The 25,845-nt window shown below is 33.8% G+C and overlaps 1 protein-coding gene across 1 annotated transcript; it reads right to left on the reverse strand.

The window, feature by feature from the left end:
* Positions 1 to 25: 25 nt before the first annotated feature.
* Positions 26 to 24,507, reverse strand: LOC140059353 (uncharacterized). Its single transcript, XM_072105242.1, has 61 exons — positions 24,426 to 24,507; positions 24,215 to 24,291; positions 23,121 to 23,239; positions 22,438 to 22,504; positions 22,137 to 22,285; positions 22,004 to 22,048; positions 21,403 to 21,586; positions 20,978 to 21,078; positions 20,599 to 20,756; positions 20,381 to 20,463; positions 20,232 to 20,286; positions 19,656 to 19,813; positions 19,265 to 19,381; positions 18,931 to 19,043; positions 18,775 to 18,826; positions 18,445 to 18,620; positions 18,275 to 18,359; positions 18,063 to 18,179; positions 17,469 to 17,697; positions 16,963 to 17,117; positions 16,612 to 16,718; positions 16,163 to 16,262; positions 15,861 to 15,986; positions 15,314 to 15,466; positions 14,801 to 14,962; positions 14,389 to 14,485; positions 14,043 to 14,180; positions 13,530 to 13,851; positions 13,002 to 13,337; positions 12,521 to 12,806; positions 12,039 to 12,211; positions 11,819 to 11,926; positions 11,381 to 11,658; positions 11,042 to 11,240; positions 10,626 to 10,749; positions 10,249 to 10,443; positions 9,976 to 10,159; positions 9,468 to 9,620; positions 9,276 to 9,377; positions 9,098 to 9,193; positions 8,722 to 8,889; positions 7,572 to 8,285; positions 7,148 to 7,460; positions 6,852 to 7,028; positions 6,207 to 6,485; positions 5,814 to 6,058; positions 5,649 to 5,704; positions 5,344 to 5,522; positions 4,988 to 5,168; positions 4,692 to 4,865; positions 4,224 to 4,528; positions 4,039 to 4,117; positions 3,843 to 3,921; positions 3,599 to 3,735; positions 3,096 to 3,253; positions 2,655 to 2,876; positions 2,311 to 2,374; positions 1,879 to 2,068; positions 1,443 to 1,577; positions 1,011 to 1,160; positions 26 to 733 (listed from the first exon to the last, which is right to left on the reverse strand). Exons 1-61 carry the CDS (start codon positions 24,505 to 24,507, stop codon positions 489 to 491), a joined length of 10,011 nt encoding a protein of 3,336 aa, XP_071961343.1. The 3' UTR covers positions 26 to 488.
* Positions 24,508 to 25,845: the final 1,338 nt, after the last annotated feature.

The following is a 25,845-nucleotide window of genomic DNA, read 5'->3' on the forward strand; positions in this document are numbered from 1 at the left end:
CATAAATATTTGTGATGTATGATTTTTTTATGTATGATGTAGGTATTAGTTTTTAGCAAACACAAAAATATTTTAAGCACAAATTCAAGAGAGTATTCAAGCGAATATGATATTGTTTTTTGGGTCGATGTGTAGCACCATTACACGTCAATTCAATACATACATACTTTCTATTTTATGTTTGTTATTATAACAATTTCAAAATAATTTTTTACATAAAGAAACTTTAATATTACATATCACACATTGGGTATGGTTGTCACAAAAAAGTTGTAAAAAAAAAAGTATTAAACTGGGTACAAAATAATAGTACCCAGCAATCATATCAGTTTGTTAAAATAAATATATTAAAAACTATATTGCACTAATTTTGATATTCATGAAATTAGTTTAATAAAATGGATTTATTTTATGAAATATTTAAAGTTAAAGTTGATTTGAAAATACTTTTAAATTATCCATTTAGGACCATGTCTATAAGGTTCAATCTATATTGTTAGTGATGACTTTGGCCTAGCCTGTGACCTTGGGGGCTTAGACCTGGCAGAAGTGTACGGCCGGTTATTTATGCTTATTTTCTTGTCAGCTTTACTCTCTGTTGTAGGTTGTCGCTGTCTACTAGTCTTGGGCCTTTCTAACCAGCGTAGATTGCGTTCATGTATAATCAAAGAGGAGGATCGTTCTGGTGATGGTGGCGTCGATGGTATTGTGATAGTCTGGAAAGAACTTGAACCTGAAAAGTGATAATAATTTCAAGAATAACATTTTTTTCAGTTTGGTCAAAACATAGACTATTATCTAAACTAATTTTCACCTTTACTCCCAATACTTTGTCTACAGTAATGGTCAAGATGATTTGGACATGTGCAGAGGCTCGGTACAAGTATTCTGAAGATTACCCAAGAGCAAGAGGAGGACAGAAAGATTAAAATGGGGATTATTGGAATAGAGTGGAGAGAGAGATGTTTCCTTTTGGTGAGTATCAAAGCTTAACAATATTTGTAACTTACTGAGTGAGGACAGTGCTAAACTCTGCTCATTCTTAGTCTGCTTTGGTTGGCCACTCTTTGTCTCTGTGAGATTCTCTAATATGCCATCAAGCAACGTCTCAAATGAGGTCAAATCATGAGCTGCGAATCTACCTTGCCAGGCTACATGACCTATGAAATAAATTCATAAAATTGTGTATTAGCAACATTCAGAAGCGTCTGAAAACAGCTCTGAAGTAACAGTTGGTTTATGGAGAGTCCTAGATAATGCCTGTGAAGACTACATAACTACCTCAGATGTAAATTTCTGTCTACACTATCAAACTTTGTGACATCATATCACTACCCTATTTATATTTGGGCATATCACACATTTTTTGTCAAACTAGTTTAATTGTTCTATTATTTATGTTTTGTTTTATACTATAAATATTGTTCAGGTAGTGTCCATACCATCAGGATGTAATATAACTAGTGTTGGAACTCCTATCACTCCAAATAACTCTGGAACTGAAATCTTGTCATTGTGTGAACTGCGTGTCATGTCTAGACTGACTGTACTGTGACGACGACCTTTACCACTTGAGGCTGTGTGAAACAGAACAAATATTTTTTAATCTCTACAACCAAAAACCATAAACCAATAAAGTAGAATGAAAATTGTATGTCCGATGATCCACACACACTGAGAATTCACTCCATATGTTAGACAAGTTTTCGAGAAAGTTTTATGAGGCACACAAGCCGCGGCTTCATGTATCTCTACTTCAAGGTAATCAAGTTAGGTAGATCTAAATTACTATCACCTGTATAATTATGTAAATATATAATTTACATTATATAGATAAGACATTTATATTGAAACAAAACTGTTAAAACGATTACAAACCTAGTAAGATCTTGGAAACCGAAGATGTTTGTCGTCTTGGGTTTAACCCCGCATGTTTTGTATGACAGCAGCAGCAGTGTCGTATTGTTTTATCGTCCCGCCAATTATTACCCACAATGACTTGCATCAAAGAATGACGGTGAATACCTGTGGACTCGTTGCTTGCACAACAACAAGCTATACATGACACCTAAAGAGAAGATATAAAAATACCATTGAATTTTTTTTTATTAGGTCTAAATTGAAGTCTAATTGAAGCTCTAACAAGCAAACAGCAGTAAGTAATTCACACTCCTGGTTTTAACTAAGCTAATTAATATTTTTTTTGTTTTTTGTGTGCACTTAAAATAAATCTGTTCGGTTACACATGTCACTTTTTAATCAACTTTATAATTTTTTTTTTTCAGTTTATTGGCCAATAAAATGTTTTACCATTGAAGCTTTCTTCTTTGCATATGCCACGAAAAATGTCAAAATCTTTGAGCTAGCCAGGCACCTGTAACGAGTAAGTAAAGGTAAGGTAAAATAATCTTGCAGACAAATATTTAGATACTGTAATATGGATGGATAATTGCTTAAAACAGTCATCATTGCACTGTACTGATTATTAATATATGCAATGTCAATGGCTTCTTTTGATATAATACACACTGTTTATTGCAGTTTATACATTTACAGTCATTATTGCTATAATAATAATAATGTTACTGCAGTAAACACACTGCAAGTGCCATAGAATAATGTGACTTGATCCCTTTCTAACAAACAATTGTTACCATTTTGTCCAGAAAAGGATGACGGTTGGATTCCTATTGGTTATTTTAGTTGGAATCAATAAATGCCATGAGCCATCAAATACGTCAACCACGCTAACAGATGCTGGCGGGATCTTGCGCCTTTTGAAGCCTTGATGCAACGCAGTGATGTTGTTGAAATTATTCGGGCTGATTTCTCTCATAAGACTGTCAATATATGCACAGCTACCAACTCTTGGAAACCTTGGAAAGACATTTAGAATAAGTAAGAATTATTTATTATTTTTATTTTATAAAGATGATTATAATATCTTTTGAATTAACTATGGTGTGTCTTTCTTTAAAATTCTGTAGACTAACACAGTAGAATAATTATTTTATAACACAAGTTACTAGTTACAAAAACTACTAAAACCCAGTGAAATTCTAAAAGTTGTATTTAAATAATTATTCTATTTATACCTTGTTTCCTTTGAATGAATAGAGTGAAAACAATAACTAGAAAAGGGTTTGAAAGGAGATGTGTTGACAATGATGACATCAGAGGGTTCACTGTCTCCTACAGCATGATTCGTTGTTGCTACCACAGTAATCTTGTTGTTTGGATGGTAAGCACTCAACTATAAACAAGATTATTATGAAATGTATATAAATGTGCAGGCATAGAAAAACTCTAAAAATTAATAAACTTGAAATTATTATGAATTTATAAATGTGAAGATGATGAAATCTGTGAGAATGAGAAAAGGCCACTCCAACCGGAATCTTCTGTTTTTAAAACAAGGCATATATACAAATAACAATAAAAGAAATGTTTTCACATCACTAGGTTTTACCGTCATTTCTGTTTCCTTGATTTGATGTTGATAACAATATCAATTCAAAGTATTTAATTTCAAATATCTTCTTTCTAGGATCAATAGTACTAAATTGACTGATAATGAAGCTGTAAATGTTCTAGTTACCTTAAGCACCATTTCATTAACATGTTCATGGACTTGGAAGCCATTTTGTTTGCCATTCACATAGACTTTGTATCCAGTGACAACTGCATCACCATCATCTCTCACCTGTTCCCAAGTAAGCATTACTTCTACTGCTCCTGTCACAGTACAACAATAAATATGTAAAGTAAGTTTATTATGTTTTGTTTTTTAACTTTAAAAGTTTTAAAAATTGAATTCAATTAAAACATAAATCCCTACATACCTGTGAAAGCATGTAAAGCCTCTAAGCACTGTTTTAAATAACCTTCGACCTCTCCCAAGGAACCCAAGACATCTGAAAGCTGTGGATAAAGTTGTATGTGTTAGTATGCTTTGATTGAATATTAAAACTATTCATTTTTAATGTCTTAGTTTCGGAAAGTAAGTTAGAGAAAGTCTTTGATTGTAATTGGTCTAACCTGAAGGTCAGTCTGTGTGCTCGCTGCTGCATGACGTAGACCCTGACTGCTATGAAACACAATTAGCTGCTGTAATAATCTGTCAAATAATGATATCACAAAGGTAATATTTTGTTCTTGATTTATAGGTACCATTTCAATTGTTTTTTAATAGTCTAGCCTTTAATATAAACATTCAAACTTACTTGTCCCGCTTGTTAATGAGTTCACATGCATCTTTTTCCAATGTCTGTCGTTCTGACACCCCACGAACCACGTAGCAGACTATAGGTTTCGAGGGTTTCTTAGCTACTTTAGTTGCAATGGACCTTGTGCGTACTGGTCTCTCAAGACTTTCTAGATGGACTTCAAGAGATACCTTGTATGTTGATGTTATCAATAGATCATAGAACTCGGCAGTGAATGTTTCTGGGTCGATGACTGGTGACATGATGGTGGCAGCACGTCTTTGCACTTTGTTCTGGCACGCTGATTCATCAACTAAGACAGCCTAGAAAAGAAAGCACATTGTAAAATTTAAAAATTATATTGCTGTTTGATATTTCAACGTAACAAAATTTATTACAAGTACACACAATCTAAAACTCCAGTTTCTGTAGCAAGCTGTTACCATGCTTAAAGTTATTCTCCAGTCGAAAGAGCTGGCATCTTACCCTATAATGTGCCACTTTAGCTCCCCCAGTTAGTGTTGGTTCAGTCCATTGTATCTTGATGGATGCAGCCTTGGTTGTTGGTACTCGGTTGATGGTTGGTGGAAGAGCACCAGGCCATTCGATCTCTACTTTTTCCGAAATCTCACTGTTTAAGTACCTCACATTACACAAAGCCTATATTATAAAAAGAAGCCATATAAATTGTAACTGTTCCATTGTTCTTGGAGATAACATTTCTTCCTATTTTTGTTCCTTTTGTTTCTCTCTGAACAAACACTGCAAGTAATAATTTTTACCTGTATTGAAAATGAATATTTTCTACACATTCTTCCTTGTGTAAACACAAACATTGTTTCTTGTGGAAGAAGATTCTTAAGGTCACTTCCATTGACCTTTAACCTATAACTTGTGAGTAAGGTATCGCCAAAAACCTTTGGCTTATCCCATTTTAAAGTACACTGATGAAAATCACAACTTCTAAAATAGGAAAAAAATTGAGAAATTTAAAATGTTTATTTTGTTTACACCATACAGATTATTATATATAAATATGAAGGAAATCTATTGCATGTGAAAGAAGATCAAGAAGGAAGTTTCTTGTTGACTTTTATGATGAGGTGAGTAGGTAGCAAGATGAAAAAAGTACACTTACTGAATGCTGAGTGTTGGTGTCTGTATTGGAGCGGCAGTATGTATGCTAATTTGTTTTGACCTGTTGATGACCTGGTCATTAGAATCTAGCATGAAAATGGTGACAAAGTGGGCTGCACCAGAAGAACAGTTTCTGATGGTGTACTGACTGGCAATTGGCTTCAGCAGCGCTTCAATTTCCTAAAGTAGAAAAGGTAATGTAGTTAACATACTTCAAGTAATTATCTAGAAATTGTACTTTAAAATAAACTAATTACTTCTCTTCTTCTTACTCCTTCTAACCATAAGATTATTACAGAATATTACCTTTGGTTTTAGAACACTGCTCCACTGAATTTTGACTCTTTTAATATTTTCATCACCTGAAATTTAAAGTGTATCATTTATGTACAATCTTGTGATTTCGAATAAGTTATTTTTGTATTTTTACTGTGTTTGGTATAAATGTTTGTTAGAATTTATAACACTTACCTTCAAATGAAGGCCGACTCCATCTTATAGAGATTGTGGAATCCGTAACTTTGGAAACATTAATGAACACATCCTCTGGGATTGATGTAGAGTTTGAATGAGTTGGACTTGCTGTATTCTTACTGTCAGTATTTGTACATTCAGGAATATTACCTGGAGATCTCAGTTGTAATTCTTCTGATAAAAGGGAGTCTTGGTAGGAGCTGGGATCTGCTGTCAATGCCGCAAGACTCACATGGTATGTTCTAACAAGCAAAGATTTTATTATATTTCGCACAATTAATTTAGAAATAGGCCCATAGTATTGTGTGAATTTTAATCACCTTTACTGTATGTCCTTTTTAGCAATCGCATAGTGTACGGAAATCACTAATTTCACTAATATAAATTTACCTGTTTGGTCTGCATGGTAGAACTGCCCTATGATGGCTAACACTTAGGTCATTACCAATAGGCTTATCATTCATGTATACTTTGTAGCCCCGAATCCCAACTCCACCAAACAGTCTTGGAGTTCCCCATTCTAGGATGAACTCATATGGAGTTATGCTAGAACATCCAATGATTGGTGGATCTGGTGATCCAGGAATAATCCATTCGATACTAGGGGTGTTCAGATCTTGCCACATATCTTCTTCTTTCAGTATGTTGACCGTCACATCATACACACATCTAAAAGAAAATGATTGTCGAAAATCAATGTCCATGTACTCTCATTTAATATAGCGCATTTATACCAAAGTCTCAGTGCGGTTTTAAATTCATTATAATGGATTCTCACTTGATACTTAAAGCTTTGTCTACTCTATCAAACTAGGTTGACAAAAAAAATGTGATGTGCCCCAATATGGTAGTGGTATGACATCATCATGTCCATATATGGGCACATCACATTTTTAGTCGCGTGCAAACACGACTCTATAGCTCACTATGTTGGTTGGTTGGTTGGTCGGTAAACACTAACTCAAATTTGCACCCACGATTTTATATGGCCTTGTTTAACATAAAGTTTGATAGTGTAGACCAAGCTTTACTGACCTTTGGTAATGTACTGGAATATTGTAAGACAATACATCTGGTGCCACAGTAGCAGTATGCTCTTTACCATCAGCTGTACTCATCCAGTTCAGGTTGTATCCCACAATGCCTTGCTCTTCTGCTGTTCCACAATCTGCTACAGACCAGGTTACAATCAGTTCAGGAAATTCTTGTTTTCTACAAAAACAAATCATAAAATAATTTGTCTGATAGCTGTCCATTGACCCAGATAATTAGGCCTTTGTTTTTATTTGGACATCGACTGAAATAATGATATTTTTAATTTGGATGCTTACTTATCTCCATTTAGATTGTTTGATTCAAAAGAAGCCATCACTGTCAACAGGTTTCCTGACTCGTACTTTGGAAGAGTAACCTCAAGAGGACGTGACAAGGATTCATCTTGATCATCTCTATCAAATGACTGCTTGTTGCTACCTCCTGTGTTACTAGTAATCACTGCAATCTGAAACCTGTAGAGTTTGCCAGCAGTGAGGTTGTGGAGAGGACATGACAGAGCACTGGGTTCAATGTTGCTGTGGTGCTCGCCATTCACTATCAGCCGATAACAAACAAGGTTGCGATGAATACACAACTGACAAGATTTGTCTAAGAAGAAAAGAAGCTCCTATTATTCTAGGTAATTTTATTTCATTGTTTGATATAAGAATTTACATAAAAGAAAATGTTATTATGTACAAATGATAATGCAAAACGTACCGGATGATTTGAGAGCTGTGAATAAAACAGGTTTTTGCCAATGCAGCTCCAGAGAAGATGTCGTGAACTCTTTTAAATATAGTGTGGGTGGTTCAACTGGTGTTGGTATCCTGACCTGAATCATGTCAGAACTAAGACATGTGATATAACCATCAGTTGAGTCTCCATCGTTTGATGCTTGGTAGAAGTCTGACAAATGAGCTTCCACTGCCATACTGTAAGTCCTTCCTGGAAAAAGTTTTACATCTGCTACCGTTTCTTCAGTAAATATTTCTAAGGTTCCTTCACACGATTGAGTTTGTTTTTTCTTATTACTGAAAACCATCCAACGTACTACATATTTCAGAAGGCGGTCACTGCCATATTGTGGTGCATCCCAAGCAAGAGTCACAGAACTCTCGGAGTACTTTACACAACGAAGGTTGTTTGGTGGTTCCGTCCCTGCAGTTTTAGCAGTAACTGATACAAATGGCAACCAAGGAGAATCTTCTGGTATTTCCACCCATTCCTCTGGCAGTGATCTTGCAGATTCTGGCTTGTCTTTCTCGTGTACAGCATCAAAATACTCTTTTGTTACAACAACTAGAATTAATTTGTATGTAGTATTTTCCATGAGACCAGGAATGACAGCAGATTCAGAATCTGGAGATAGATCTAGGTGACTTTCTGTGATGCAGTAATCATCATCTTCTGTCACCACATACATTCTCTGTCCTATACAAATTAAATGTTTAATTTCTTTAAAAATGATTAAAGATGATTATAGCATAACTGAAGCGTTCTCGTCTGTATTTTATTGCCTTTTTGGAAACAAAAAACCATTACTTTACTTTATTTTTAATTATATATTTCTATTTATTCCCATTGATAGGGGACTTAGGAACATTTGGGATGTGGCTCCTCCTCTTCCTCCTTGGAACAGTTTTGGCAGATTATATGTCTAGGCAGCGACAATGTCTAGGCAGTGACCATGTCTAGGCAGTGACCATGTCTAGGCAGTGACCATGTCTAGGCAGTGACCATGTCTAGGCAGTGACCATGTCTAGGCAGTGACCATGTCTAGGCAGTGACCATTTCTAGGCAGTGACCATTGAACAATAATATACGTATGTCATAGAGCATCACAAATCATAAGCCCCTATTTACTAACCTAAAATTTGCGTTCCATTGCTTATTGGTTTTGTCCAGGCTAGTTCAATTGAGCTGCACGTTGTTGAGATCAGTTTGATATGTGGAGGTGCTTCTGGTGGCTTGCTTGTCAGAATATGAACTTGCTCTGATTGGCCAGACAGTATGAATGTGTAGCTGTTTCTGTCACCTTTATAATAGTCAAACAGAAATAAAAATGAGACTTGTTTTATATCTCACTTAGTGTGTTAATAGTATGCCATTGACAACTCCACTTCCTTTTTGTTTGCTCTCTACACTATGTCTACACTATCAAACGAGTTTGACCAAAACATTGTGATGTGCTCAAATATGGTGGTGATATGCTCAAATATGGTAATGATGTGACAGAGTTTTACCTTTTCTTGTTGCAGTATAGTTATCTTGTTTCCTTGCTTCTACTACAATAGTGTAATTTGTATCCGGTTCCAATAAACATAATTTTAGGCAATTGTCTTTATAAGAAAAAGAAATATATTAGAAAGTATAAAGTATATTATAAACTGCTTGAGTTTAGACAAGAAAAGAGGTATTTACCATGTGTTATTTGGCTCTGGACACCTCTGTCCTTGTTCTCGGTTGCCCACCATGTCACCTGATGTTGATCGGCTGATATATAATGAATAGAGGTATCATTATCTGTAATGCAATTAGAATTACATTTTTATGGTTCCTTAGAATTATATATGAAAAGAAATATTGTGAAATAACCAATAAACAATATTTTACTTTGTTCCCAGGTGATGTAGGCAGACTGTGAAGTGACATTAAGGCATTGTACATTTGTTGGAGGCTGCACTAGTCCTGTATACTCTACTCTCAACTTTGACCCTGGTCGACATGCAGAGTATTTTTCTGCTTCAAAATATCGGTTACCAGGTTCTAAAATTCAAAAAAAGAATTAAAGGCAATTTCAATGTTGGTTGATGATTCAAAGAAAGTAAGAGAACTATATAACAACTATACAATAACAAACACTTTAAACACTGCGACACTGATGATCAGCAAATGAGTGGTCGTGCGGTTAAAACAGTTAAACCGTATTTACGTAGCCATAACATCAGCAAGGTTTCAAAGTCGTCTCGGACCAGGACTATAAACCGTAGGTCCGGTGTACACTTTACAGAACCTAGTACATCGTTCAAGACCAGTAGGGAGTTACCAACCAGTGTACTAGTACACACACAGGCACTGTCACTTTTACTGAAGCGGTCACCTAGTATAATATATAATTTACCTTCCATGTAATCATGGCCAATCTTCTCACCATTCCACTTGAGTCTTCCCACAGGATGATCAGTTAGGGCTACAATCTGCAGGGTGACACTGGTGCCAAGTACCAGGCCTGAGAGTGTGTGGTGTTGGGTGTTTGGGTCCATTATGGGTAACACTGGTTTGCCATCTTTTAGTAACAGATATCCCTGAATATAGGATCAAAGAAACATATAACTAATTTACCAGTTTTAGGTAAAAGTTGAATTAAAAACTGTATTTTAGGACTGTTATTTACAGAAATGGCAGCATCTGCAAAAGGTTGAACTGCATCCCATGTAATGTCGATCCCTGTACCATGCATGCCTGCCAGGCGTGGAGTTGGTGATGCTGGAACAGCTGGACAGCAGACAGTAAGAGGTGATGACTCGTCACTCATTATTCCACACAGTACATCAGAAGAGGGTTTCATTGTCCGCCATCCTGCATATGTCTAAAACGCAAGAGGACACCAAATGGTTTAGTCTATTCGAAGTCTGTCAAATATTGCTTAACACAGGTTAAACATACAATGAATGATTCTATATTCAATTCCTGTTTTACATATTACTAATCGAAACATTTTCATGAATCTTGAGTGTAATTGTATAATTGAACGAAAATTGTGCCATTTACCTTAGCTGTCACTTCATAGTACTCGCCTGGTTTAAGATTGTTTAGTTTATATCTGATCTGTGTAGCCTTGGAATGTTCAACATCAACTGTGACATCACCATGAAGTTTACCATTCACATAAACACTAACAAACAGAATTAAAAATTCACTTAATGATAAAATAACAAACTAATCTATGTATATTGAAGCCATATGCCTCAATTGTTACATGTATTTATGGATAATATTAGAATCCTATCGCAATATCGTGTTTCTCATAGCGTTGAATAGGGCCTAAGTATTATACTTTTGTCTTTTATTTATAAACATAACCTGATTTATATTTCTTCAGGTTCCAACTGTCTGTGTACTTAAAAAACATCAATTGTTGGACCAATTTGTACAAGGTAAAGAATTCTATATAAACACTTTCTAACCAGTATGATGAGATGACTTTGCCCTTTGATCCTTTCGCCTTCGACCAGCTGATTTGTGCAGTATAAGCTTCACTAGATGACTCCACCATGAGGTTTGGTGGATTGGGTTTCATTGGACATGTAATTCTGATGTGATCAGAAAGGTCGCTGTTTCTACCATCGTCGGTAATTGACTGGATTTGGTATCTATGAGTTGTGCCTATCCAACATATAAATAACAAAGTTAGTGTTAGAGCAATTTAAGTACTAAGTTTTGATGTTTTTACATGTACCAGGGATTTTTCTGCAGTATTCTTTAGGTTTTGGAGAAATTATTAATTAGTAATTATTAATACTTACCAGGTTTGATATTTGAGATGCATTTTTCTATTGTACCAATCGCAATGATCGATCCTTTCCTTTTTCCATTCTTATAGAACTGGTACCCTATGATCTCAATAGATTGATGGCAAATCCCTGGCTTCCAAACCAGTACAACTTCTTGAACACCAAGACTTTTTACAACCATAGCAGGTGCCTGGGCACGACCTCCTGTTAAGCACTGATGGATCTCTGACACTGTCTGGAGAGTTCCTCTTTTAGGGTCTGAGTGAGAGAAGCTGGCAGTAACAAAAGCTCTGGAAAACAAATGGATTAAAACATGATTTGTTTTTAGGTGAGGTGTATAAGCGCATCATTTGTAGGCTTGTTCGTGGCCTTTTCATTAATTGTATGGGCAGTAGGGCTAGTATGTGTCATGGTTTATAGCAGCCTTTTAATCAATTGCGTAGACAGTACCTGTATACACTGTTGTCCATCAGTTGTTTAATAGTGATAGCATTGGCTAAGTCTGCATTCCAACTGTGTCTAATACATTCATTGCCAGCATCATCCATCACTTCACATCTACAATATAAACAAATTCTGTTACTTTTACTCTCTCTTATTCAGATCTTTAACAAAGCAAGCCTGTATGAGAAAAAGATAATAGTGGAAAAAAGAACACAAAGAGTTATACCTGCCATGGCTTTGGATGTCACCAGAGAACGTCATTCCTTCAACATGAACCATGTAGTGTGAGAATGTGTATGTGGCACTGATCACTCTTGCACACTGCCATTGTAAGCTAATACTGCTGTCTTTTGCATTAGTTCTGACAACTACCACTGGGGTTGGAAGTACCACATTGGCCTAAAGTAACAAGAGAGATGGTCAAAGGTTATACTTACTTTATCATTGATTGAAATTTGTTATTATATCAATCTCAAATATTTGGTGCAACTTGTAGATGTGAAGGGGTAAAGGAAATGTTGACTTAAAATAGGAAAAACCATACAAGAAAATAACATAAAAAAATGCATGCCAATATACAAGAGACGAATTCAAGTACCTGTTGTTTAAATTCATGCGTACTGTATAGGTAGAATTGTTGTATCTGTTTCCATTTCTAAATTTACAAACTGTATTACTAGTATTAAATTTCTAATTTTGATCATCTACCTTATTTTCAGGCTCACTACTTTCACCATTTAAAATCAAATTGGCTTTATCATCACTTTCCGTCACCATACTTTCACTGTTGACATCAGAAGATGAACTTAAAGAAGAGTCACTGCTATCTGTATCGCTATCAGAGGAGGAAGTTGTAATCTCAGTGTGGTCTGCATTTTCTTTAAGGGTGTTGCCACTTATTTCAACGTTACTCACACCTTCATCTCTGACACAATGTTGTCTGTCTGAAGTATCTCTAGGTTTGTTTTCAAAATCTTTATCCATCTCCTCTCCTCTGAACATTTCATTATCATTCATTTCTTTACTTAAACTTAAAATATTGTCTTCTTTTTTCCCATTTGATAATTCATTATTATTTAAAGCATTCCCATTGTTTGTTTCATTTATTTCATCTTTGGTATTACTATTATTATCTTTAATTTCCCTGTTGTCTTTTTTTACCAGTACATTACAGGTTTGTTCATGCAACATAGGGTCATGCAAAGGAATCTGGGAGAGGTCATGCACAGGGTGAGATAACTCATTATTTATATCTTGCTCATGTTGAACCAATTTTGAAACCAGTATGGTTTTTGAGTTTTCAATTTGATTGGATTGCTGAGTTGGATTGGCATCTGTCAAATCTGATGATCTGTCATCGTTTACATCATTTTCAACATTATCTCTTTCAATGAGAACATCTCCATTATCCTCATCATCTTCAGGTTTCTCTAACATGCTAAATGTGTCCCTATATTCATACTGACTTTCATAACATGCAGAATTAATGTTTACCTCTTCACGCTTTACATCAAATGTCAGATTTCTGTAAAAGAAACATGAATAATCTTGATGAAAAAACAAATATTCATAGAATGAGTATTGTATCATGTAATATAAATGAATATTCATATTTATATGATATTCATAGTATATATCACAGACATGTTTATTTATAATGATTGCAATTTTTATTCTGTTTTATATAAATTCTATGTTACCGGGTTGTTAAATGTTTATTCTTGTTAATGTTATTTTGCCACCAGCACTATCAGGAGAGTCTTTTATAGCGATATTTTTTGCTTTTTGACAATCCGTCAGGATAATGTTCTGCGCTTTTTCTCTGCTTGTTGTTGTTCTATGTAATTTATGCTTTTTGTATTGTTTTTGTTTTTTTTTTACTGGATAATAAATGAATATGAATATGAATATGAGTTTATGCAAATTAAGTTGTACTTGCCTTCCTTGGGCGTCGTCAAATAATGGCTTTCCAAAATTATCCAATAATTTGGAATGTTCCATTGATGTATCAACTGTCGGAAGGAGCTCCTTACTTAAACCTAGTAGAAAAAGTTGTAATAGATTACTAAAGAATTATTCTAAACAAATGTAACAAAAATGTATAATATATACATTATGTATTAACCATAGAATATTATTTATAAGATATTCTAATTTGATTCATAGATACTCTACTATGCTTGCTTAATAAGAATATGTTTATTATACTTACAATGTTTAATATACTTACAATGAGTTTTCTGTTTTGCTTCAGCAACTTGTATGAAAGGGAGCTCTACCAGGGTATTTCCAGCTGGAGGTACGAAAGCGCTTGTGTCCAGGGGTAAGGTCAATTCTAATGGGTTTGATTTCAATGCTTCGCTTGACCCTAAAATAAAATATTTCATACTACAATGCAAAAAATTAAAAATACAGTATTTTATACTATAATGCAAAATTATAAAACACAATTGTGTCCCAAAGATATTCAATTCAATGATGGACATTGTTGCATTTTTAAAGCTTCTTTAGAATCAGTTTTTTTTTCACATTGTGCCTTCCATACTACTATTAATTTGTTAATGTTATTTTCTCACCTTCAGCTTTGGCCTGAATGTAGAAGTTATATTCAGTGTTCAGTTCACAGTCTTCAATTAAAACTTTACATTGTCTGCTTTCATTCTTTGGCTGTACCTGAAATGATCACGGTACGTATTCAGAATTTATTATATTTTCTGTTTCACAGATAAATACAAATAGGTAGTTAGATTATAGCTTAAGACTAAAAGACCTAAAAAAAACAATAACATAAGTGTCATAAAGAGGCTTTTAATTGAAGTTACTTTGATTTGTTGATAGATAAAATGGGGTCTAGATATTAAAATGCAAAAATGCAAATAAGTTGTAATGTATTCTACACTATATGCACATATTACAGTAAGTAGGAAAGATACATTTGTTCAAACAGCAAAGAAATAGTGTATTTCATATAGCAAAATATACATTTACCTTGTGTCCGCATTGCTTTCCATTGGCATATATGGTATAAAAAACAGCACACGATCGATTGTCCAATGTTGGCCAACTTAAGTAGAATGAATGGTCATTTTCAGCGATTAAACACGACACCAATGGCCCACCAAATGTGCTCGTCACTTGACGTTTTACTAACTGTAAACAAAATAAAGAATGAATGTGTCTATTGGTCAACATTTATATCAAGGTTATTGCATGTAGTGTAGTTAATGTGCATCATTAGCTATTAGTGTAAGGTCATCTAATTGCATATCACTTAGATCAGTTGGTGATAATGTTTAATGGCAATTTATGAGTTGGTAATACATTAGTTTACAACATTAATTAAATCTGGAATAAAGAAGTAAAGAATTTTTTAATTAAATTCATAAATAGCTTGATATATTATGATACTACTAATGCAATAATTATAATAATGGACTTTACAAATTGAAACCAAAAACCGAATCTTTTATTATTTCTACCTGTATTAAAATATCAACTCACCAGCTTATTTGATTCCAGAGGGAGGAAGGTCCTTTCTGATGGAACAGCCACAACGGATACAACGTGTGACTCACCCCCTGGTAACCCTGATACGACAACACTTGTACATGTTACTGGTATGAAATTCCTGAAACATACCCCATCAATAAACACCTACAGAAGGGAAAATAGCCAAAATAAATATGAATAGGAATAAATGTTTAATTACAAACCTTTTTACAGACAGATGAGGAGCAATGGAACCAATGACAGACACAAAGGATTGGAACAGACAAGAAGCAATGACTTTGCAGTAGATGTACGTTGACGTAATTCCAGAAACTGTGATTGATCACCTCTCCACTAATCAATGTAAACAATGGTAACAAACAAAGCATAACTACAACAATAGAGTTAACTTTCTGCCATTGTTCAAGAAACACAAGTAGATATAATCTTCTATTCAGATTGGATTTTCATTCACAACAAAAAGACACAGGTAAGATTTCACAGGTCATAAACTCATTTCTTTTTCAATACATTTGATTTGTTACAAATAATTTCATACCTGATACTTTTGTAGCTGCATTGCGTCCTCACTAGCAAGAGTTTCCCACGTAACTTGTACCGCACCAGGCTCTATGATCCAGCCCTTAATCTCTGGCACACAATTCCACCACTGCCATCTGTTTGTCTAAAAAGAAATAAACTCGTTAGACATTAACTTCACAGGGATAGTCTGCTGTATTAGTGGTGTCCATCAGAAGGTCTTTCCTCCCTTTGAAATAAAATGGTCAGATAAAGACCCATTATTACTGCGCTATAATGAAGGACATTTTGGAAATCTGGGTTCTGTTAAACATAACTTACTGGTCCCAATTCATCTTCTTCGAAGTCCTCTGTTGCTATAGAAAAAGTATCTTCTTCATCATAACTGTCGTCTTTGTCTGTTTTAAGTACCCAAAATCGGCTGGTGATAGAAAATGAAATAGAATTGAACTAAAACTGAATAATTTGATCTTTTTTTTTTACTCTCATTTTAGGCAAATTGCCAAAGGTAACCACAAGTGAATTCCTTCATTATCCTTCTCAAAGGTGGCAATCCTGTTGACAAGACAAACATATACACAAGATGCTCATACATATCATGCCTATTGTGGTTCACAATGTTTAATATTTTCAATTTTGGGACTCTTTGTAGAATAGAATGATGACCAACCAAGAACAAGAGCAAGTCTACTCCAGGAAGAAGGAATCTTGTATCTGGAAAGATACCAGAAGACAATGAGGTATGAGACCTTTTTTTTTATAGGACTTACTTTGAGGTAAAAATACTGCTGTTCAGCGAATCAAATCCAACAGCTAGTGCTCTCACAACAACTAATCCAGGCCGCTTTAGACAGATAGCTTGCTCATCCTTATATATCTACAAAATGATTATATAATATATTGCTTAAAGTGCATAAAATAATGTAATTTGAATAAGGGCTACAATCTGTGGGATGAACTTACTGTGTAGGGTTGAGTGTGCAGCTTTTATAAAAACACAGGTTTGGCATTTTGTATTCCTGGATATCTCTTAATAGTATTTTTTGTATTTCCCTTTAAAAACAGTTGATAACAATTCTACCCCTAAGGTCCCATATGAGTCTCCAATTAGATAGACCTACCCTTGTGGTAGCACTATGCAATTCAGGAACAGATCCATCCAACGTATAGAGAATAGTCGCATCTTCTGTTGGACTCTTTAGTAAAACCTTGTGCCATTGTTTCACGATCCCTCCATTGCATTCTGATGTAATCATTGGGGTACTGACATAATTATCTGTAAGAAAACCAAAATTTAAAAGGCTTTTGTAAATTCTATTTCCTGGTGTGACAATAGTTTGTTCCTGGTATAAGGCCATGTACAGTCATGGTCCGGACAATACAACTTTGACCTGGACTAATATGTCTAGTTTTCAAGAAATCCTGATTAAATCTTGAATGCTTTTAATAGTAAAAACTAATTAAAAACATTTTGGGGTTTAAGAAGTCTGGTTTAGGGAGAATTTCTGGTTTTCAGAGTGTCTGGTTTTGGGGAAATTTTCAGTCTTAAAGTTCCCAATATTCTTCTTCGTTGGTCTAATACTATAAACATTTTTCAAACTACAATTGTTCAAATAAATTTCAGTACCATCATTAATAACATTGACAATAAAAATGCATCCTGGTGCTCCGACAGATGTGATATGATATTTTCCATAATTTTGAAACTTCTGTAAGAAAGATTTGTCTTTGTCGCTGCTCGCAAAAGCATCTGTTCCTACAACGGGCTCATACGGTTCTGAATGATCTGCTGAATTCACATATATGATGTTGTGATGTTCTTGATCATCATTCCATGTCCACATGATTGACTGACCCTGGAGAAAGGATATGAAGTGAATATCAGTGAAATAAAACTATATTACATTTTCTACTATAGGCTCCAAAATACTTTTTTTTCGCCTATCATATTTAGTAAATGTTCAGGTTGTTAGTATGTGTTCTTTATTTTTTGTAGATATGCCATTTTATTTATTCAAGGTGTTTATACTTTTACACTTTTTGCCATTTTTTAGTCCGTTTATGTGTGTGTATCTTTTTAATCGGATTTGCCGACAACCGACATTTCTTTGTTTTTTACGAAGACAAATAAAGTTTCTTCTATCTTGTATCTTGTGATACAACATTGTACCACTCCATTCATACTCATGTGACGCCAACAGAGTTCAACCTCAATACATACCTTTTGAATTGTGACCCTTGCGGGCTTGAAACCTTTCTTTGTGACATTCACTAAGACATATTCTGGGTTGTTGCTAACGACAACAGAACTTAAGATGCTGCAACTAATGTCTTCATCCTATAAGAAAAAATATTACAATTAATAGTTACATCTCCTTTTAGGCTAAACATGACTACCTAATAAAAAAATAGGAAGATAAATATAATATTTACCATGAATTTGTCCCCTTTAGTAGAAAATGCCCTGCTGTAGTAATGGTAGAGTCCTGATTGTGTAAAACGCTTAGCAATGCACCTCCTAAAAAAATATCAAATTATTATTACCACAAGATATCCAGATAAACTTTAAAAATGCTATAAATATTGACCTGTATTATGATTACCTTGGCAGAAGAATGTCTTCTGTATACATCTTAAGATTGTGTATTTCATGTGTATTGTTGACCTTTGTGACCCCATGCTTACTCATCTGTGACCATAACCAAGCAACGCAATCATTGACATCTACTAGAACGGGATCTGGCAGAATCACATTGTTAGCTATGGACACCTCATGAACCTGTAAATAACACAAAATTTATTTTACCCGTCCATGATATCTATCTGGCGCTTTACAGGCAGTTGACCGTTGTGTCTCACTTAAGTTTACATTTGTGGGGTTATATTTGACCTTGGGATAATGATGAAGATAATGATAAAGTTTGTAATTTTACCTTGGCCTGTGTCTTCACCACAAATGACCCAAACATATCTTGAATTCCAGAACTAAATAACCAAATTTTTAAATGTTATGTTTATTTTCATCAATTTCCTTTTACATCGCAATTATTATGTAGTGGTCTTTTAAAAGTTTTAAAAGTATGTTTAACCTTTTGTAGAAAAACTCTCCTGTATTGACAACTTCATATAGATAAGCTCCTGCATAAGAGTGTGGTTGTCCACTGCAGAAGCCATCAGCAATAGGATGTCCACTACTGGTCACCTACAAAAAGCATTGAATTAACTTTATCTATAAAGTATAAATTGACAACATTATCCATTGTGTTTTTTAGGTTTCTTTTGTGTGGCAATATTCACTATAGTTCCCTTCATGAAATTAGCTTTGGAACTATTTGTTCAATAGTTTGTCAATAAAGTAATAGCAACTGCTCGTTTCGGAATCTTTCATTTATAAACCAAGGAAATTATTTTTATATTTTATACCTGAATAATGTTATGCTCTATCTTAGATCCTTCCCACGACCACCACATTCTGTCACCAACATGTACAGTTTGCGTTTTTGGTTGTAATCCGGTTTCAGTCACTTTGATAAAATGGTCCTGCAAACAAGATCATAAAACCGAATCATCAGATTTGCTGTTTGCTAGGATTGAACTACTGTTGACTAAAGGCCAACACAGACAACATCGTACAACGAGGCCTGACGAAAAGTCTTGGCTCGTCGGTGCTGTCTGAATTGAATCCCAGCAAGACTAGTCATCTTGAGATAGGATCAAGCATAGTTGTTAGGTCGTTTTTTCCTGACAAGACGAGTCTCCAGTTTACCTTAATATGGCTTATATTTGAATTTATTAAATATTATAAAGTCCATACCTGCGAACCTGGTTGGACAATGATAGAGCAGCTACCAACACTCATCGTTGAGTCTGATATTCGATACTGAAATACTCCTGTAGTGTTAAACTGCACACTGGTGACCCCAAAACATGTTACAAGAGATTCAGCAGTATGATCCAGATATTGACATTTGTCTAGAAAAAAATTATTTATTGGCATTGTGGAATGTGAGTAGGCAAGACTTGTGTCACTATCTTCAGATAAAAGCAATGTCACTAGATGGACATTGATATATAATGGTCTCATGATTTTGACATCATTTGGCACAATCTTTATTATAGTTACACCCGGCAAAATGGCGAAAGGTTATGAGGTCAATCAGGTGTGTTTCTGTCTATATTTGTTGGTTAGTAGGATTACTCAAAAAGTTATTGCCTGATTTTCTTAAGATTTAAAAGGATGGTTTCATAGCTGTATGGGAATACATGATTTGACTTTCATATGTCTAGGTGCAGGTTTGTGCTACCTCAGTGCCCTTCTAGTTTCTTTCTAGGTTTGATACCTTAATATGTAATATAGTTTTTGACATCTAGATTTATTAGAATGACTTACTGTTGCAGTCAACTTCAGAACCACTCTTTCCATCACCTGCCACACAACTATCAATCTGTGAAAAAAACGTAAGTAAGAATAAATTGAAAAGCTCATTATCATTAATTTGTATGTTTAGATAAGATATACATTTTATGTATATTACTTACCAACATAATTGAGAATGTATTAATGACTGTATCGACATTCCATTCCCATTGAATACGATCCCCAGAACAAATTGTTTGCAATTCTGAAAATGCAAAAAAAAAAAACAACCAATGATTCAATTTAGATCTTCCATTCTAACCATATTGGTATGATAACTGCAGAAGGCAGATGATTGGTATGAGACCTTTAAAATATAATACAGTTTGATTTCACCTACCAGGGTAGAATCCTTCTGCTGATACCTCAATCGGATGCACGGTCTGTTTTGGTTTTACAAGGATAATTCCAAAGTTTTTATTCAAACCATCGATAGTTTGATCGCCATAGTAATAAACACCTCTAGACTTGAACACATGACACAGCATTCCAGAACGACTGATAAAAAAATTATCTTTTAATTAAAAGAAGGAAAACTGTTTTGAGCCTTATGGCTAATCTCTAAGATTCCCCGAATTTCATACCCATTCCCTACTACTGTGTGCTCTAACATAAACTCTTTATAAGATGGTTAAAAATCTAAACATAGAGTGTATGCATCCTATCTAACTCATGAAAATAGTCTTTCGATTCAACTCCATCCTTCGTATAGTATTTACCTGGGACCTTCTGAAATAAATCCACCTCTAACCGAACTCAAGTTCTCGCTTCCTGTCAATGAGGCCGACTGTACTTGTATAATTTGATGTTGTTTCTTGCACTGTAACATAAATAGTTTATCCAATTAAATTGTAGCTTTTAGTTTACAAGCTCAGGCCATTGATGCACATCATTGTACACTGTACCATTTTTCTGTATAGTATTATGTCTATTTGTTTCAAGACAGTTCAATTTAGGGTGAAGGTCTAATCATAGAGATCTCTATGGTCTAATGCATAATTTAGTCTTGTGTTTGTGTCTAAACAAAGGGTAATAGTTTAATGGACTTTCCTAATGTAATTTTACTACTTTATAAATATGGAAATAAAGGTCCATGTTGATTCACTCGAGTACCTTAGGCCTTAGAGTTTAGCCCTCAACATACCTTAAGTCTACTCCATTCCCACCAGACCTTATCACCTTCTTCTATAGTCAGAATGCGTGGATTGAAGCGTATATCTGTAACATCAACCTTGTGTTCTCTTTGTATCTCTTTTACTTGAACGATGCATAACTGTAATTGCCCTCCTGTCTTTCCCACTGTTTGAAAATAGAACATTCCAGGAGATCTACAACAAAAATAAAAGTTACAGTCATCTTTTAAAAAGAACAAACAAAGAGCATTTATTTTAAGGTACTGTAAGCGCAGGTGTTTGACCTTTGTACCCAATTGTACATCTGGGTGGAGAGAGGCAAACGTAAGTAAAGTGTCTTGTCTAAGGATACAAGGAATGCGACGAGTGTTGGACTTAAACTCCCGATTAGTATTCCAACGTCAGTGGTGTAACGCATATATTATTGCCTGTTTTTTTCTCTGGGCACTGCTCATGGGCCCCATAAACTCCAGGGCCCCTGGGTTTATCAAGTGAGTGCTTGTAGCCATTGTCCAACGTCCAACACACTGCGCCATACAGCCTTACAATGAAGTAAAGATTTACCTCAAACCTAATTTCCTTATGTTAAATTTAAATCCAATTTCGACTTACTCAAATTTCTTTTTAAAACTTCCTGTCTTTGAAGGCTCCACACCACTACAAGAATAAAAACCGCCAATATGTTATATTTATTAAAAGCAACCTGAATGACTATACTTGGAATAAATTTCAACAAAATTGTTACCTAGATTTTGTGGTAAGAACACCTGTGTGTCTGGCACAAAGTTGTACCTCATTGATGCTGCGTAGACTCCCACATCCAGACCAAATCCATTTGATGGTGTTACCTTGAAATATCTGCCAGGCATTGTCTTTAAACCCTTCATCTGTTACCTGGCAACAGAACAAATTAATAATTTGATTATTAAATATGTCTAATTATGACTAAAAATGTCATAAAATCAAATACTAACAATGTTTGATAATTATCTATTTATCATTACTGTCATTATTTTTAATTTACAAACTAAATAAATATATATTACCTCGGCTTGTATTATTAATTGAGAATAGACTGTAATATTTAGAAATTTTCCCGTTCCTATGCCAGCACTAAAAACATAATAATAATAATATTAATAAATACTAGTATAATGACGTCAAAATAAATTACAATGTTGCTTTACAATATTCATACATTGTGTGGAAAAGGTTGCATGCATATTTTTTAATTTCTAATACATTACAATCAATTTTTTAGTTTTAGGACTTTAACCGTAATTGTACATCTCATGATAAAACCACCATAAAATAATTCTAGTTATATAGATTAACCAATGACTAATTGGTTTTTGATTGAAAGCAAAATCAGATATTGTCAGTGATTGTGATTTATTTGTTGATTTTAATCATGAATAATCTTTTTGTAAATATACACCCTACAAAGCTAATATTTACATAGAGGGGGCTAACAATGAATTCCAAAAGTTAGTAAACATCCATATTTGTCAAAAATTTTATTTCATGGGTACATTTTTTTAATCCATCAGTGGTTCCTCTTCCCCCTCCACTCCACCCTTTGAATCTATTTAAGAAATATCATTTTTTAGACCCATTTCACCATGGCAGATCGAAGGTAGTTAGGTAGATAAAATTTGTATATTTTTCCTTGAAAAAGTTACTCTAAGGTAAAATCGTACAAACTGCTACAGGTTTTTAGTGTACCTACCTAAAAAATCGAAAATCGCCTTCTAAGTTGAATTCAATATCGTATTGACCTTCAAAGGTCGGTTCACCAGAATCATACCCTCCAATGACCTCTAAGACTAACTGGTTGTCAAGAACAACCTGATGACATAATGTTAGAAATATTACATTAATTTAAATTTACAATAGGCCTACATATTACTTATGAATTATGTATTTAAAAAAAATAAATAAAATAATAGGAATAATAATAATAGACGGATTTGCATAAAGTATAAATTGAACTGTGATCTGCATTTCTAATTGTTTTTACTGATTTCAAAATAAAAATTCAAATTCTTACTTGTTTAACATTTTGACTTGTACCGCATGCCCACGAAATGGAAACAACCTATTAAATCACAAATTATTATACTTCTGATATTCAATTTCAACAAAAATAGAAACTGCTACTTCTTGAACTCTTCCTGAAAACTTGGCTATTTTTTATATTGTTTAATTTAGATTGTTTTTTGTATCTCTTTTGAGATCTATCTATTGTTGGTCATATAACATACACATTGAACATGTTAATCAGTAATTTGCCTTGGAATATATATCGCATTTTATTCCATTGAGAATTAATATAGAATAAAAAACATTTGTAATAAATTGACAATTATAAACACACGTTCATTTTAAAAACAATTTTTGTTTGTCAAATTGAGAAACAGGTGTGTCACTATGACAACCTTTGATGCTGTTCTTTTTATTAAATATCATAATGGCATCTTAATGAAGTTATCACAATGTTACAAACTCCAACAATCAATAATGTAATAAAATATACTATATCTTATTTCAAAACCTAATTATTACAAAGCTTTGGATATTGTTGTTTTATGATGTTTGAAGACAATTTAAATTGCTAGTATTTGGTATTTGATCAATTCTTATAAAATATTATTATACTTGTTGGACATTTGTGAAACTGTTTTATTGGCTCTTTTCTAATCGGTTGAAAATAAATATTATATTCATAATAATGCATATTCTGAAATAATTTACCATCTGAAAAGCATACAAAACAGTTATATTTTCCTCCTTTTAAGCAACTGCTTAAATCACCATTCTTACCTGTCCACTTGTTATAATTAGGTCGTCAGGAGTGAATCCGTCCTTAGTTAACTGGACATGAACCACGCTACCTGGTTCTACAAAAATACAGAAAAGACTGTTTAAATTCAAGTCAACTTTTACTACTTAGTTGTCCCTTTGGTACATAAAATTGTTTAAACTAATGTTATTATTTTACTTTTAAAAACGATTATTCATTTAAAATTTTTACCTGGTCTGGTTAATTGATGACCAGGCTTTGGCCGGTGTAGACCATCCCATCGGTCATCTTCTTTAGAAGCACCTGTCCCCATGATGACACTCACAGAAAATCAATAGCCATCCTAAAAAAAAAATATCGTACCTACTATTAGTTTGATTTTTGGTACATACCTCATCCGGCCTTGAAACTTTTTATAATCATGAAAAATACCGTATTGGATCATTTTTTGATACCTCCATGGTTGAATTATCTGGTCAAAATTAAACTATACAAACTAGAATATAACTTTGCGATATCCAAGAACTCAATGAATCATTTTGATGATAGTAATCACGCGATATCTTCTTTTTCTTTGTTTCCTTACCACATATTGTCCACAAAAAAGAGCGATATCACTTAATATTCAGTTCAGTATTTGTATAAAGAGATGTTTTTTTTAAATGATAACTAAGAATATTCTGGCATGTATTCCTTTACACTTAGCTGTCTGATGAGTTGTTTTAAGATTGTCCACAAAACAGAGAGTTCAATTTAGATACTACTTTTAGTAATGAATTCTCTATAAAAGAGATTTTTTTCTCGATTAAACTAAGAATATAGTGGCGTAATGTATCCCTTTTGACAACAGTCTACCTTTACACCTACTGTCTGACGAGTTGTTTCCTTGCTGCTTCCTGGATACAGTATCACAAAGAATAATCAATGAATACCAGGTGTTTTTTATGACTGTTGCTACTTTTCAAATCACAGTATTAAACTAGTCAGTATAATGTATTTATATGCATTACATTATAATATACTCATGTAACCTGATAACTGATGAAGTGCATAATGTAATTCTCACAATTTATGTACGCCCTCATTTATGCCACTAATCTAATTTTTCTTTAGAAATTTTTCATAAATAAATAGTAGTAACAGCAACAAAAATGCTTTTTATTGCACAATATTGCTCTGTTTTATCAGAAAATACAAGAAGTTTAACAATATAATTTAGGCTAAAGATGTTTCCTGTAATTGGCGAGATAGCAGTTAGATGCATGTGAAAAAAAAGTCATTTCAAAATTATTCTACTGCATTTTTGACTGCATTAACATTTTATGTTTTTTAATGTGTCTCAAAGTAGTAGTTTTAAGGCAAAGAGGTTAAAACAAATTAGTAACCACAGTACAATAATTTTGACACGATCCCTAAAGGAACAATATAATTATTACCATGCATTTCCCTACTGAAACCGGCTACTAACATTTGATCATAAAGTTTATATAACATAAAACTTTGATCCAAGTCTCGTCCATAATCCAATTATTATATCATATTATATCTGAAGCAGATTATTGAGAAGTTTAAAACTTAGAAAAGTCAATATACCTTATTCCTTTGCGTAGTCTAGAGTAAAGGTACCTAAACATTATATTATGTGGTGTTG

The sequence above is a fragment of the Antedon mediterranea genome, chromosome 9 (assembly GCF_964355755.1).
Source record: "Antedon mediterranea chromosome 9, ecAntMedi1.1, whole genome shotgun sequence".
Classification (NCBI taxonomy): domain Eukaryota; kingdom Metazoa; phylum Echinodermata; class Crinoidea; order Comatulida; family Antedonidae; genus Antedon; species Antedon mediterranea.

Excerpts from the sequence above, each read along its gene's own strand:
- LOC140059353 (XM_072105242.1), bottom strand. The coding sequence starts at position 24,507 with ATGGGGACAGGTGCTTCTAAAGAAGATGACCGATGGGATGGTCTACAC. Across the intron at positions 18,827-18,930 it reads GGAGAGTTTTTCTACAAAAG|TTCTGGAATTCAAGATATGT; the intron begins GTTAAACATACT and ends TTGGTTATTTAG. Across the intron at positions 7,461-7,571 it reads CACAGCTCTCAAATCATCCG|ACAAATCTTGTCAGTTGTGT; the intron begins GTACGTTTTGCA and ends TTTTCTTCTTAG.